Source organism: Syngnathus leptorhynchus, chromosome 14 (assembly GCF_054491065.1).
Source record: "Syngnathus leptorhynchus isolate UIUO chromosome 14, UIUO_Slep, whole genome shotgun sequence".
Lineage (NCBI taxonomy): Eukaryota > Metazoa > Chordata > Actinopteri > Syngnathiformes > Syngnathidae > Syngnathus > Syngnathus leptorhynchus.
The window spans coordinates 9,532,667-9,548,109 of NC_141208.1; the positions used below are offsets into that span (position 1 = coordinate 9,532,667).

The window sequence follows — 15,443 nt, forward strand, 5'->3', positions numbered from 1 at the left end:
AGCAACCAATGATACGTAGACTCTGGAATTTACCCTACCACCATAGTACACCCTTGGAGAGCCTTTAATGATGGCTCAAATGATCTACGTAAAAGAATAATCCAACAAAAAAAATGCTTGTTGGATGTTTACTTCGGACTATCTCATGAGGGATTTTGCAAATTGCTAACACAAAACTGTATTTTTGTGACATCAATTTGTAATGTTCAGAAAGTTCCTGTTATTTTGGTTTTTTTTTTAGGACTGGCAATAAAATTTGACCTGGGACTGTTTTAGACGATTTGAGAGTCACAAATTGGGAAAGTAAGTGCATAAACTATGTCTAAATGTTATTTCCATATAAATCAAATGAAACCCTAGCTATCCGTTCGTCTATCTATCATAAAGCCGTAGTGAGTTTTTGTACTTGGCCGAGACGATCTTTGGCTGCAGTAGCGTCTCCAGAGCGCTTGATAGCGCAGGAGTACTGCGCCGTTTCCTGCGCGGCGCGGCAGTCACAACAAGAAAGAGAAGGAAGAGGAAAAACGACAGCAGCAGTCAGTGTGGATTCGTCGTCGACTCGCCTTGCGTGACAACACGGGCAATCGCAAACGGGCTTCGGGTAGGAACCTTTTTCGTTTCATTCTCGAGTGCTTGTGGTATGGAAAGAATGTTTGTGTGTCGAGTACGACCTCCTTGGTGTTTCCGCGCTCGTTTCGCGCCCCTCCACCCCCCCTTCCTCTGTGAACAACATGCCAGCGGAGCTTGTGCTTGGTCAAAATGGCTGGGCGCAGTGAAATGTGAAATATTCCTTCTCTCGCAGGCTTGTCACGCGAGCCTTGAAACACCGTCGAAGCTTTGAACGCACTACGAAATTTAAATTAAAGTGCGTTTCCGTTCATGGCTCGCGCCCATCGCCCTTTACTTTGGTTTTTTTTTGTGTGTGTTTTGTTTCTTTCCCTGCATGGTGTATTTAGCTAGTTTAGTTTTGTTTGAACGTATATGCGAATGTAGAGGAGGCCGGTGTTTTATCATTAAACAAGGAGTACAGGTGGAGTGTATGCGGGAGTAAAACTACTTGTGTTCAATTGTTCAGAGCAATGGGGAGGGTGAACGGGAGGCGAAAAGGAGTACGGGCGCGGTAGGGTAAAATGTCAGGTAGCTCCGTTTCAAGTGAAGGGAAATGTTTCAAGAGTGCTTTGGAGATGGTGATCAGGAGACGAAGCTGGAGGTAGCAGAGTTTAAAATGCTATACTCGAGTATTATCAGTCTGGAAGGTTTCATCGCCAAGTTGAGGATATTGAGATTGTTTGGACATGTGCAGCGAAGGGACGGTGGATAGGAAGCAGGAAATGGAGTCACCTGGTAGGCGACACTATTAAAACACCACAAACATAAACCTGTTTCATTTTAAGCGTTTATGCTGCAGCCTAAAATGAAAATTCACCTGAATTTAATCGGTCTTTTGAGATGCCAGAATTGATAGATTATGATTCCAGGTTGGATTTGATAGTGTGGCGCTCCCAGGGGAAGAGCTACTCTCAAGTTAAATTGCAGCAGGTGCTGATACTAAATTGAAGTTATGCCACTCGTAGGTTAATCACAGCATTCGTGAAAAGTATATTACAAAAACAAAATACTGGTTAGTGTTGAGACTTGATGTATTGATTTAAACTGTATGTGTTGTAGTGCCTGAAAATAGATATGCCTGGAAGAGGCATGGCCTGTGTGAGTGTCTTGGTGAGAGCTGTGGCTGGTAGCAGCTTCTGCGTGAGTGTGCTTGTTCTGTTTGTTTCACTGTTCTGTGTTCCATAAATGATTCAAAAGTGCATTATAGTGAGTAAGTAAACAGTACTGTGTTTATAAAAAAATAAATAAAAAAAAGTTAATTAGCGGCGGAACTATGTGTGATTTTTACTCTACGTGAGTTGGCTCAGCAAGCCCCTACTCCTTTCCAGGTTGCTCCCATTCGACACCATGTCTGAATTGTTGCGCTACATCGACTACGACCACAAGGCGACTTTCCTGAAGATGCTCAACCAGCAGCGCATGGAAGGTGAGCACTGCGACGTGGTGGTGGTGGTGGAGAATATCGAGTTCCGGGCTCACCGCTGCGTCTTGGCGGCCTGCAGCAACTACTTCAAGAAGCTGTTCAAGAAGCAGACAGACGAGGACAACTCCATCGTAGAGCTGGACTTCATCCGCTCGGACATCTTCGAGGAGGTGCTCAACTACATGTACACGGCGCGACTGGCCGTACGCAAGAAGGATATCAACATGATGATGTCGTCAGGTCAGATCCTGGGCATCAATTTTCTGGACAACTTGTGCTCACAGAAGCGTGAGCTGACCAACATGAAGACGCGCGAGAACCAGGCGCCGCCCGGCGACCACGGCTTGCGCGCACAGGACGCCATCCTCAAGGAGCTGGCCATGGAAGAGGTGCGCAAAAACAGCTTCTACGACACGGGCATGGATGGCATGGGCGGCGCAGGGGCCTCGCACGTGCCCCAGCCGCACGGCTACAACACAGGCTTGAGCAAGGACCCGCACACGCATGGCTGGGGCTCGTCGTCCTCTGGCGACATGAAGCTGGAGTACCTGCTGTACGGCCACCGCGACCACGGCTCGCTGCCTGCCGCCGGGGCCAAACCGCTGGAGCACAGCGCCAAGAAGGAGCGGCTTCTCACTGCAAACCGGCCGTACGGCTGCGAGCACTGCCCCAAGGCCTTCACCACTGCCGCCCACCTCAAGGAGCACCTGAAGATCCACTCGGGCTTCAAGCCACACCGCTGCGTGGTGTGCGGCAAGGCCTTCATCCGCGGGCCCGACCTCAAGCGGCACGAGCGCGTGCACAGCAATGAGCGGCCGTTCGCCTGCCAGCTATGCGAGAAGGCCTTCAAGCACAAGTCGCACCTGAAGGACCACGAGCGGCAGCACCGTGGCGAGCGGCCGTTCAACTGCGGCTCATGCGACAAGGCCTTCATCAAGGCGTCGGACCTCAAGCGCCACTGGAACACCATGCACAGCGGCAACCCCCGACGCCAGATGGCGCTGTCGCCCGGCGCCTCGCAGCACACCGCCGACGATCAGCGGGACTGGAAGCTGGAGGCAGCGGCCGCTGCCGCGGCGCACTCGCACAACTCTGATTGTTGAGATGGCTGTGTGCAAAAAAAAAAAAAATAATTCTCGAAAGACTACTACTACTACTTGTTCTTCGACAATGTCTTGGGGTCTCCACGTGTAAAAATCAATGCTTAGTTTTCTTCACAAAGCATCATTAGAATTATGGTCTCATTATTACTTTTCTTTGTTTTCTGATGCACATCAATGAATTAAGATTTTAACCCTCATTTCTTGTGATAATCCACAGAGGTATGAGCTGCTCTCCGTTTCATCATCAAAAAGAAGAATATCATGCACACCCCAGTTCAATTGTCAGGTTTTCGTGAGACCATGGTACAATACATAATGTCAAAACTTAACCTACAATTTCTACAACTCGTCTTTGACATCCCTCTCGTGCAGTCAGATATCATGACACAAAATGTCGGGAAAAGTCTTCTTGAACAGCTGGACTTTGGCTGTGGATAACAGCTGTTGTGTGGGATATAAGTCACATTAATTGTGGAACTTTTGAAATTATTTTTCATTCTTTAATACCTTGTAATCACCAAACCCTGACTCTTGAATGGGGCGGTGTACTTTTTATACCCGCAGTATATGTATGTATAAATTCTGAATTGATAACATTAGTCATTTTCTATTCCCTCCAATCATGTGTAACTGAACTATCAAGAAATATAACAGTTAAATTTTTGTTTTTTAATGAAAGCAAACAAGCAGAATAAATCCTTGTTTTTTCTAGAAATTAACCAGGACCTGTTTAGTTCCCATACAATAACAGTGATCATGTTACCTTTTTTTTTTTTTTTCTTTTTTTTTTTCTTCTGGATAGGAAAAAAAGCAACAGATGATTTTTTTTTTAATGCATATTTTTCCCTTTTTTTTCAGAACATTTGCCAGCAGAATGAGCTTGTCTTTTTATGATTTAATATTTCTTTTCTAGATTATCGAATGGGTCTGATGACATAATGCAAATACATTTTTGTTTTGGGATGATTTGGAGAGGAAAAAAGGCAGCTTTGTCATTCTATAACAAATCTAGATTTCTACGCTCAATCTCCAGAGAATATAACACAATGTAAATAAGGGCAAAATCAAGATCAGGCGAGTGAAGTTATTCCTCTTTTATTTGTAGATGTATTTTAATTTTTTTTTTTTTACCCCAACCCCCCGTATCCCCCCCCCCCCCCCCCCCCCCCCCTCCAGATCATCACCTACCGGGTCAGGTTGACCTGCAACATAACCAGAGGGTTCAAACTGTTCCCAGGCGTGATTGTCTCTTGACATTCTTGGGTAAAAATAGGCAATGTTTGAAACTGAAATGGGATGTCCCCTTTAACTTGAGTTGCGTATATTCATGTGGGTGTTTGTTTTTAAATGGATGTGTTTAGTTGGTATTGTCAATGCCATGAAACTTGGTCGCTCTGTACGATAGAGCAAGGCGACCTCTTCCTGCGTTTGTCACTTGGCGATAATACCAAAGTGTTGGGTCGCCGTTGACGAATTTACTGTCATACAGTAACACACGTGTCAACGGTCAGTGATGAACGTCTGTATATACTGTAGCTTACTTACCCTAATTAGCTTGTGGCGCGATTTAGAGTTCACAACAAGGAATTATGCACAAACATATATACAAATATAAATATTAATGACATTGTCCCACTCCAACGCTTTGACAATAAAACACAATTTTGTATGTGTTTACTGGTTTGTTTTTGTTGCTGTTCACAGCTCACCTTTTAATTTAAGGACACACCCGAAAGGCAAACTGAATGTCATTTAATGGCAAAGCAAGCGATACTACTACCAGAATAAAGTCGCAATGGTAATGTGATTTTACTTTTTCAGCCAATAATTGTTCTGTTCTACTAACTATACAAAACTGCATTTACATTATTGTTAAAAAAAAAAAAAACTTAATTCTTGAATATGAATTTTCAGAAATCCAAAAATTACAACTGGCTGCAAAAAGAAGATGACTTAATTCTTGTAGTAATACTTTCCTTAAAAAAAGTAAGACTATATTCTTGTAAAAAAAATATTCTTGGAATAAAAATGAAACTTTACTTTAAACTTTAGCATTGCAATTATTTTTTTTTTTTTTAGTATTCACATCAGAATTTTTCTTGGGGGAAAAAAAAAAACCTGCCTATCCATCCAATCATTATCTGAACTGTTTGTAATTGTGACTAATTGTAAATGCCATTTAGCGCTCGTCACATGGCTTTCTCTGTTTCTTGTCATTTTCAGTGTGGCTCTTATGCGCCTTTATATTTAATAATGCACTCAACTTTTTATTTGGTGTAACGTTTTCCAGTAAAATAAAGATAATCAGGGAGTGAAAAGAATCACACTTCACCAAAGCTTTACTATAGTCTAATATGATTTTATATAACTGACAGGTGACAGGTGAAACTCCACCCACAGGATGCAAGTATATTTTTGTATATTTAATGACCTACTGCAACACTCATCTAAATATTACTTGTCATTTGGTTTTATCTGGAATTAAAACATCAACTGTCACTGTCTCCTGAATGTGATATATTTGTGATTTAAAAATAAAAGCTGTAGCTTGTTTTTGTTTTCGGAAACGAGACTTTTATCTTGGTCCACTTTCTGGCTTTGCTGCCGTTTGTGGAAAAAAAAGACGTATCACGAGCTCGTGCTCCGTGGCGTGGGAACCGGTCACGCACTTTGTGAGTGAAACACAGAAGACTTGTTGTTTTGTGGGGACACTCGATGGCGTCTCTTTGACTCACGGGAGGTTTGGGGAGGACAACAGTGAACATTTACGGCTTGGTTATGAGCCTTTCCAATGTTGCCTTATTGCTACTATTGTCGTCCTGTCAGTTGTGGGCGGAAATGACGTCACAGATGGGTGCGTGTTCTCAGAATACTGAACAGGATTTGACGCGTGATGCACGGATGTATGCACGCGCATGTATGCGGACGTGCGCATGCATGCGTAATGAGAGCGAGGGTGAGTGCCTGTGTGACTGTTGACGAGCACACTGGTGCGTGCGTATGCTTTAATGAGACGTGCGTGTGGACGCGCATGCGAATCTGCGCTTTGTTGCCGGTTAGGGAGGCGGACTGTGTTTGTGTGGATCGTGTGTGTGGGGTGGTGCATTTTGGGGATAGTTTTGCTTTGCTTTGTAGTAGTTATTTTGGATAAACTATTTATTTTAACTTCACCTCCATTAATTTTTCATAAATTGTTCAGAGATATATTCTGATTTTCAGATTTTTTCTTTTCTCCCTTGTACGAGCAAAATCAAGTGCGCTTCCGACCTTTGCCTCTAGATGGGAGCAGTATACTTTCACAAAAGCCACTTACCATAAAGGCATAGGTTTTGTTGCTGTGGAGGAAAAATGCAGGGAAATGATGATGGACATAACTCGTATATGTGAACTTGTGTGCCTCGTTGAGTTTCGTATGTGTTCTCATCTTTCTGCTTAGTGTGGTATAACCTATGGGCACGTGGATACGTACAAATATGTTTGCATTTGCTGTACATACATTCTTGTCTGCATGAGCTTTTGCAGCTCTTGATTGTCCATTCATATCTTCCATTTTGAGTTCTTTCCAAATTCCCAAAGCTTCTTGTCCTTCCATGTTTGTGCACTTTATCACCTCTTGTATTATATTATCAGTAATAAAGAGCTCCCATATATCTTTTGACTACTGTCTCACAGTAATGTGCTGGCCTTGATCGATTTCTGAAGATATCGTGGCTCTGTGCCCTGTCCTGGGTGGGAGGTAACTTGCTCCAATATAAGCCCTTCCAACTACTAGACATGATTAGGACACTTTCTTCTTCAGAGAACACAGAAGAGGAATCTTCTGAGTCAGATTGATCCTATTCAGTTGGATTTTGAGGTGGACAACTGCCACTACCACCTGGACAATAGTTTGGGTCCTTATCATCAGAAATTTCAGACTCTGAGTCCAACCCTGTTATTGCCTCTCCATCATCCATCAGCATCTGTAGAACCATTTCAGCTGTATAGCTAGCAACCATGATACCTTGGATGAGGAAACAACACGAGTAATGCTTTCAACTATTGAAATCAAACAATACGTAGCTATATAAATAAATACACTCACACACACAGACACGTAGTAATAGATATCTTAGGTAGATAGTGAAGAGGGAGCAACAGCAATGTGGACATGTTCTATTAGGGTGGACAATCTCTGTACAATATGATGCTCATATATGTACAATTCGTTTATCATTTTATGCAAACATAACTGCTCAATCAGAACACGAATACAATACACATAGGCAAACACACACGCACACACTGGGGGGTGCCGCCCCCCACACTCAGGTACGAAATGGTCATGTGACAAGTTCCCGCCTCAGGGACAAAATGGTCATGTGACAAGTTCCCGCCTTTCCGGACAGTATAAAACAAGCTGACCTGGAGACGGACGTTGTTGTTTCATCTGCTGCCGTGCCGTGTGTATTGGCCGCCATTAAACAACCCAAGATCTTGCCAATAAAGAACCAACTCTAAACTCCATACCTTTGTTTTCCTGGCCCAACAACGGACATCCCGTACAACACGCAACAATAGGTAGCTAGCTAGTTAGTGTTAGCTAGTTATAAAGTAAGATCATTTGTAGATAAATAATAACAGTCATGACACAATACAACACACACAATATTATTATTATTATTCATATCATATTTTTATAAAGATTATACTATCTATGTACGTAGTACACGCTCTCAACGGTGCCACGTATGTACATATTGTTGTTGTTCAAGATGTCCGTCGTTGAGCAAGGAAAACAAAGATGTGGAGTAATAGTTGGTTCTTTATTTGCAAGATCTTGGGTTGTTTTACGGCAGTCACTACATAACGCACTTCAGCAGATGAAACAACAAGATCAGACTCCAGATCAGAAGGTTTTATACTATCCGCAAGCAGGAATACAGAAGGGAAGAAATGGCAGGCGAAAAGAAGGAAAAACATATCTTCATAAGAATGTGTTATCTACTGAATGTTTTGTATCAATGTGTCATGACGTCAATGAGCTATGCCTTATGTGTAATGGAAAAGTTACCAAGCTGTGTGTGCTGTATCAGTGTTCTGATTGAATAACTATGTGTGCATAAATTAACAAGCGTATTTCGACATTGCTGTTGCTTCCTCTTCAGTATGTACTTATGTACGTATGTATGCAGTATGTATGTATGTATGTATGTATGTATGTATGTATGTATGTATGTATGTATGTATGTATGTATGTATGTATGTATGTATGTATGTATGCATGCATGCATGCATGCATGCATGTATGTATGTATGTATGTTATGTGTGTTGTTGCACGTGCATGTGTGTTAGCATGATTGTGTGTATGTGTGTGTGTGTGTGTGTGTGTGTGTGTGCATGTGCATGTGTGTGTATGGTTTCCATTACGGGGCCGGCGTGGTTCCCTTGGCCCAACCGCAAGCCTCCTGTCTCCACTGAGGCTCCACCCAGCTCCGCCACAGACTTCCCAGAAAAGAACAGCATCAAATTAAAAAACACACACAACTTTAATTACATTCATCTCTCTCTCTCTCTCTCTCTCTCTCTCTCTCTCTCTCTCTCTCTCTCTCTCTCTCTCTCTCTCTCTCTCTTCCCCCCCCCCCTCTCTCTCTCTCTCTCTCTCTCTCTCTCTCTCTCTCTCTCTCTCTCTCTCTCACACACACACACACACACACATACTTTATATATATATATATATATATATATATATATATATATATATATATATATATATATATATATATATATATATATATATATATATATTTTATATATATATATTTATATATATATCTTTATATATAAATAAAGGATCATTTAAACTTTTTTAACAAATAAAAAACTGAAAAGTTGGGCGAGCAATATTATTCGGCCCCTTTACTTTCAGTGCAGCAAACTCACTCCAGAAGTTCAGTGAGGCTCTTTGAATGATCCAATGTTGTCCTAAATGACTGATGATGATAAATAGAATGCACCTGTGTGTAATCAAGTCTCCGTATAAATGCACCTGCTCTTTGATAGTCTCAGGGTTCTGTTTAAAGCGCAGAGAGAACCATGAAGACAAAGGAACACATCAGGCAGGTCCGAGATACTGTTGTGCAGAGGTTTAAAGCCGGATTTGGATACAAAAAGATTTCCCAAACTTTAAACATCTCAAGGAGCACTGTGCAAGCAATTATATTGAAATGGAAGGAGTATCAGACCACTGCAAATCTACCAAGACCCAGCCGTCCCTCCAAACTTTCATCTCAAACAAGGAGAAGACTGATCAGAGATGCAGCCAAGAGGCCCATGATCACTCTGGATGAACTGCAGATAACTACAGCTGAGGTGGGAGAGTCTGTCCATAGGACAACAATCAGTCGTGCACTGCACAAATCTGGCCTTTATGGAAGAGTGGCAAGAAGAAAGCCATTTCTCAAAGATATCCATAAAAAGTCTTGTTTAAAATTTGCCACAAGCCACCTGGGAGACACACCAAACGTGGAAGAAGGTGCTCTGGTCAGATGAATCCAAAATCAAACTTTTTGGCCACATTGCAAAACGATATGTTTGGCGTAAAAGCAACACAGCTCATCACCCTGAACACACCATCCCCACTGTCAAACATGGTGGTAGCAGCATCATGGTTTGGGCCTGCTTTTCTTAAGCAGGGACAGGGAAGATGGCTAAAATTGATGGGGAGATGGATGGAGCCAAATACAGGACCATTCTGGAAGGAAACCTGTTGGAGTCTGCAAAAGACCTTCAAAGTTCAAAGTTCGCTTTATTGTCAATTTCTTCACATGTTAAGACACACAAAGAGATCGAAATTACGTTTCCCACCGTCCCATGGTGACTAGACACAGTACACAACACATACAATCAAATAGCACAAAGAGTAAAAACGAACAGACAAGAGCAATGAATAAGTAATAAGTAAATAACCCAAATAAATAAACAATAAATAAATAAATAGACAAATAATAGCAGCAAAATGGAGCAAGCGTGCGAATAGCAGACAGCCAGACCATAGCGCAAAAGAACAGGACGTTATGCAGCCGAGGGTGGAGGGGGTAGGGAATTCACGATCTTGACAGCTTGGAGTATGAAGCTGTTTTTGAGTCTGGTGGTGCGGGAGCGCAGGCATCTGTACCTCTTCCTAGAGGGCAGAAGTTCAAACAAAGAGTGAGCGGGGTGACTTGCATCACTCACAATCGCGGTCGCCTTGCGGGTGAGACGGGAGGCGTAAATGTCCTTCAGGGAGGGGAGTGGAGCCCCGATGATCTTACTAGCAGTGTTCACTATGCACTGCAGGGCTTTCATGTTGTACTCAGAGCAGCCACCACCCCACACAGCAATACAACTGGAGAGGACGCTCTCAACGGTGCCACGGTAGAATGTGGTCATGATGGCAGGAGGAGCACTTGCTCGCCTGAGTTTCCGCAGAAAGTACAGGCGGCGCTGAGCTTTCTTTGCCGGCGACACAGCGTTGGTGGTCCAGGAGAGGTCCTCGCTGATGTGCACCCCCAGAAATCTGGTGCTGCTCACTCTCTCCACCACAGCACCGTCGACGGTCAGCGGCAGGTGGTGGGTGTGACCCTTCCGGAGGTCAATGACAATCTCCTTGGTCTTGTTGACGTTCAGCAGAAGGTTGTTGTCCCTGCACCACGCGGCCAAAAGGTCGATCTCCGATCTGTATTGAGTCTCATCGCCACCGGTGATGAGACCCACCACAGTCGTGTCGTCGGCATATTTCTGCACGCGGTTGCTGCTGTAGGTCGCAGTGCAGTCATGCGTCAGCAGGGTGAAGAGCAGCGGACTGAGCACACAGCCTTGAGGGGCCCCCGTGCTCAGCGTGATGCTGCCGGAGACATTGTCGCCCACACGCACTACTTGAGGCCTCTGACAGAGGAAGTCCAGTAGCCAGTTGCAAAGGGAGGTACTGAGGCCCAGCTTGTCGAGTTTGCAAATGAGACGCTGCGGAACAATGGTGTTGAATGCAGAACTGAAGTCCACAAACAGCAATCTCACATACAAGTCCCTGTTCTCCAGGTGGGTGAGGGCAGAGTGGAGGGCAGAGCAGATGGCATCCTCAGAGGACCGATTGGGTCGGAAGGCAAACTGGAAGGGGTCCACGGTGGCGGGAAGAACAGATCTGACGTGCGCCAAGACAAGCCGCTCAAAGCACTTCATGACAATGGGGGTCAGTGCCACAGGGCGGTAGTCATTGAAGCAGGAAGGAGCAGGATTTTTCGGCACAGGTATGATGGTGGCAGCCTTGAAGCATGACGGGACAACGGCCTGCTGCAGGGAAATGTTAAAGATGTCCGTGAAGACATCCATCAGCTCCTCAGCGCAGTCCTTCAGCGCCCGTCCCGGTATGTTGTCCGGGCCCGCCGCCTTATGGATGTTGATAGCAGCAAGTGTCCTCCTCACGCTAACGGCAGAGAGGCACAGGGGCTGCTCGTCCGAATGGGGAGGGGTCTTCAGCGGGCAAGTGTCGTTCTGTGCGTCGAAGCGAGCAAAGAAGCGGTTCAGTTCGTTGAGCAGAGGGACGTCGCCCTCACAGCTCTGCGGCGCGGGCTTGTAGTCCGTGATGGTCTGAATGCCTCGCCACAGGCCCCGAGCATCCCTGCTGTCTTCGAAGTGGGCAGTAATCTTGGAAGAGAATGCCTTCTTCGCATCCTTGATGCCTCGGGACAGTTTCGCCCTAGCTGATCTCACGCCCGCTTTATTCCCAGCCCTGTAGGCTTTGTCTCTGGCCCTCAGCAGCCCGAGGACAGCCCCTGTCAGCCATGGCTTCCAGTTAGCCCGAGTGACGACGTACTTCATGAGGGTCACATCATCAATGCACTTTGCAATGTAAGAGGTCACAGAGTCAGCATACTCCTCAATGTCTGTCCGATTGTCACAAGTGGCCGCCCGCTTAAACATTTCCCAGTCTGTAGTGCCAAAGCAGTCTCGAAGAGCATCAGAGGCCCCCTCAGGCCACACTCTAACTCGTTTGCGAACCGGCCTGGAAGTTCTCACCCTCTGTCTGTACGCGGGCGTAAGCAGAACGGTGACGTGGTCAGAAAGACCAATGTGGGGGAGGGGGGGGGCCTTGAAAGCTCCTTTATGTGCAGTGTAGACCAGGTCCAGGAAGCTGTCACCACGCGTTGGAAAATTAACATGCTGGTGAAGCTTTGGAAAGACAGACCAGGTCAGCATGATTAAAATCACCAGCGAAGATGATGAAACCGTCAAGGTGCGCCGTCTGCTGATCACTGACAGCCTGATATAGTTCACTAAGGGCCGTGATCCTGTCACTTCCAATGTTGGAAGGCGGGATGTAGACCGCGACAAGCAGAATCGCAGTAAACTCCCTCGGTAGGTAAAAAGGACGGCACTTAACAATCACAGACTCCGCCAGTGGCAAGCAGCGTCTGCACACAACTACAGAGTCCCGGCACCAATCGTCGCGGATGTAGATACAGATACCTCCTCCACGCGATTTTCCTCCTTTTTCAATGACCCGGTCCGCTCAATAGCACGCTAGCTGCTCCAGTTGCACAGCAGAGTCCGGAATGTTGACATTCAGCCAAGTTTCAGTGAACACGAGCACACAGCAGTTACTCACTGCCGGTTCGTGGATCTCAGCAGATGAATGTAATCCATTTTGTTGTCCAGCAACCGAACGTTCGCCAGAAGAATGGAAGGCACGGCCGGGCGAATTGGGTTTGCCGCGACCCTGGCCCAGACGCCTCCGCGCTTGCCCCTCTTCTGCCTCCTCGCACACCGCTTCCGACGCTGCCTATCCGGGGAAGGAGTAGCAGACGAGTCCGGCGTTGATTCAGGCCGGAGTAGTCCCAGTGCCTTTAATGTTCCCGTATCAAAGTTCAAAACGCCGCAAAACTCGCTTTCGCCGATGTCGAGCAGAACCTGCCTGCTGTACTTGTAGCACGATGTGGTAGGATCAGATAAACACATGAAACTGTCTGACAAACACTCATTAAATGAACAAAACACCGATCGGTTGGGACAGAGAGAGGCCGCTGCGTGTGCACGCGCCGCCATCTTGAAACTGAGACTGGGATGGAGATTTATCTTCCAACAGGACAATGATCCAAAACATAAAGCCAAATCTACAATGGAATGATTCACAAATAGACGTATCCAGGTGTTAGAATGGCCAAGTCAAAGTCCAGACCTGAATCCAATCGAGAAACTGTGGAAAGAGCTGAAGACTGCTGTTCACAAACGTTCTCCATCCAACCTCACTGAGCTCGAGCTGTTTTGCAAGGAAGAATGGGCGAGAATTCCAGTCTCTCGATGTGCAAAACTGATAGAGACATAGAGACAAAGTATTAGCGCAAGGGGGCCGACGAATAATATTGCACGCCCCACTTTTCAGTTTATATATATATATATATATATATATATATATATATATATATATATATATATATATATATATATATATATATATATATATATATATATCCATCCATCCATCCATTTTCTGAACCGCTTTGTCGGGGGTCGCGGGCGTGCTGGAGCCTATCCCAGCCGTCATCGGGCAGTAGGCGGGGGACACTCTGAACCGGTTGCCAGCCAATCGCAGGGCACACAGAGACGAACAACCATCCACACTCATACTCATACCTAGGGACAATTTAGAGTCGCCAATCGGCCTACCAAGCATGGTTTTGGGATGTGGGAGGAAACCGGAGTGCCCGGAGAAAACCCACGCAGACACGGGGAGAACATGCAAACTCCACACAGGGAGGGTCGGAGGTGGAATCGAACCCGCACCCTCCTAATTGTGAGGCGGACGTGCTACCCACTGCTCCAACGAGCCGCCCATATATATATATATATATATATATATATATATATATATATATATATATATATATATATATATATATATTATATATATATATACACACATATACACACACACACACACACACACACACACACACACACACGGAGCGGGGGCAGCAGTAGCGAAGCGTAAGGAGTTTAGCCAGAACGGGGTGGATCTTGCCGGTGATCGGTGGAGGTAACCTACAAGCAGGATGCACAAGACTTGGTCAGAGAGTTACACGTGGCTGTGGCGGGGATCTTACTGCAAACCAGAGGATCTGAAGAACATGGCGTCGAAGAGCGAGGCGAGAACTATGAGCGAGGAGCTAGAGGCACAACCGTGGAGAAGATCACACTGACGGGACACTCGGGCGACGAACAGTTGACATCATGCTCCTTAAGAGCTCTCCTTAACGAGCCTGATGAGTCGCACCTGGGACCTCTGCACTCTGCCACTCTGCTCACAGTTGCTCCCTGTGGATAAAAGATATCTGCCACCCTGGAACCTGACACCACCCCCCCTCAACGGCCACCCCCCAGCTGCCCAGAAGGGAGTGAAGACCAGTAGTCCGAGATGAGAGCCGGATCACAGATGTAGGACCGGGGTACCCACGACCGGTCCTCGGGTCCGTAGCCCTTCCAGTCTACGAGGTACCCGCTGGACCGGGTAGACTGGGTCTCCACCAAGATCCCAGGCAGGAGGTGGGGGCTGGGTCGGAGGGAGGAGCGCGCTGGACTCGACTGGCTTGTTTTGCGAGACGTGGAAGTCGGGATGGACCCGAAGGCTCGGAGGAAGACGGAGACGGACCGCTGAGGGACTAATCACTGACAGGACCGCGTACGGGCCAATGAAGCAAGGGGCAAGTTTCCGAGATACGGACTTGAGGGGGATGTCACGAGACGAAAGCCAGACCCTTTGACCCGGGGAATAAAGTATGAAGTGCGTAGTCGGTCGGCATACTTGCGGTTCTATTCGATGGGCCGGTGAAGGGCTTTGACGGCGTTGGACCAAACGTTCTTGCAGCGCCATACATGGTGGCGAACAGACATGACCGCGATCTCCTTCTCGTCGGCTGGGAACAGCGGCAGCTGATAACCTAGCGAAATCTCAAACGGGGAGTTTCCTGCGGCAGAGGATACATGAGAGTTGTGGGCATACTCTACCCAGAAGAGAAACTTGTTCCACTCGGACGGGGTATCGGAGCAGAGACATCAGATTGCGGCCTCGAGCTCCTGGTTCAAGCGCTCAGTCTGCCCATTCGTCTGGGGATGGTAGCCTGATGTCAGGGGGACCTTTGCATCGAGGGCTGAACAGAACTGTTTCCACACCTGGGATATGAACTGGGGACCTCGATCGGACAGGATCTCCTGCGGGATACCATGGAGACGGAATACGTGTTTGATGAGAAGCTGGGCTGTCTGGAACGCAGAGGGAGTTTTCTGAGCGGTACAA

General features: G+C 46.2%; 1 protein-coding gene across 2 annotated transcripts; it reads left to right on the forward strand.

Moving 5' to 3' along the window:
- The first annotated feature begins 398 nt into the window (after window positions 1–398).
- LOC147046534 (zinc finger and BTB domain-containing protein 14-like) lies at window positions 399–4,269 on the forward strand. 2 transcript variants are annotated; one of them, XM_085930583.1, is made up of 2 exons: window positions 399–601; window positions 1,938–4,269. In XM_085930583.1, exon 2 carries the CDS (start codon window positions 1,957–1,959, stop codon window positions 3,133–3,135), a length of 1,179 nt encoding a protein of 392 aa, XP_085786709.1. In that variant the 5' UTR covers window positions 399–601; window positions 1,938–1,956; the 3' UTR covers window positions 3,136–4,269. The 2 variants fall into 2 exon arrangements, with proteins under 2 accessions (XP_085786709.1, XP_085786710.1); XM_085930584.1 differs by lacking the exon at window positions 399–601 and adding an exon at window positions 614–865.
- Window positions 4,270–15,443: the final 11,174 nt, after the last annotated feature.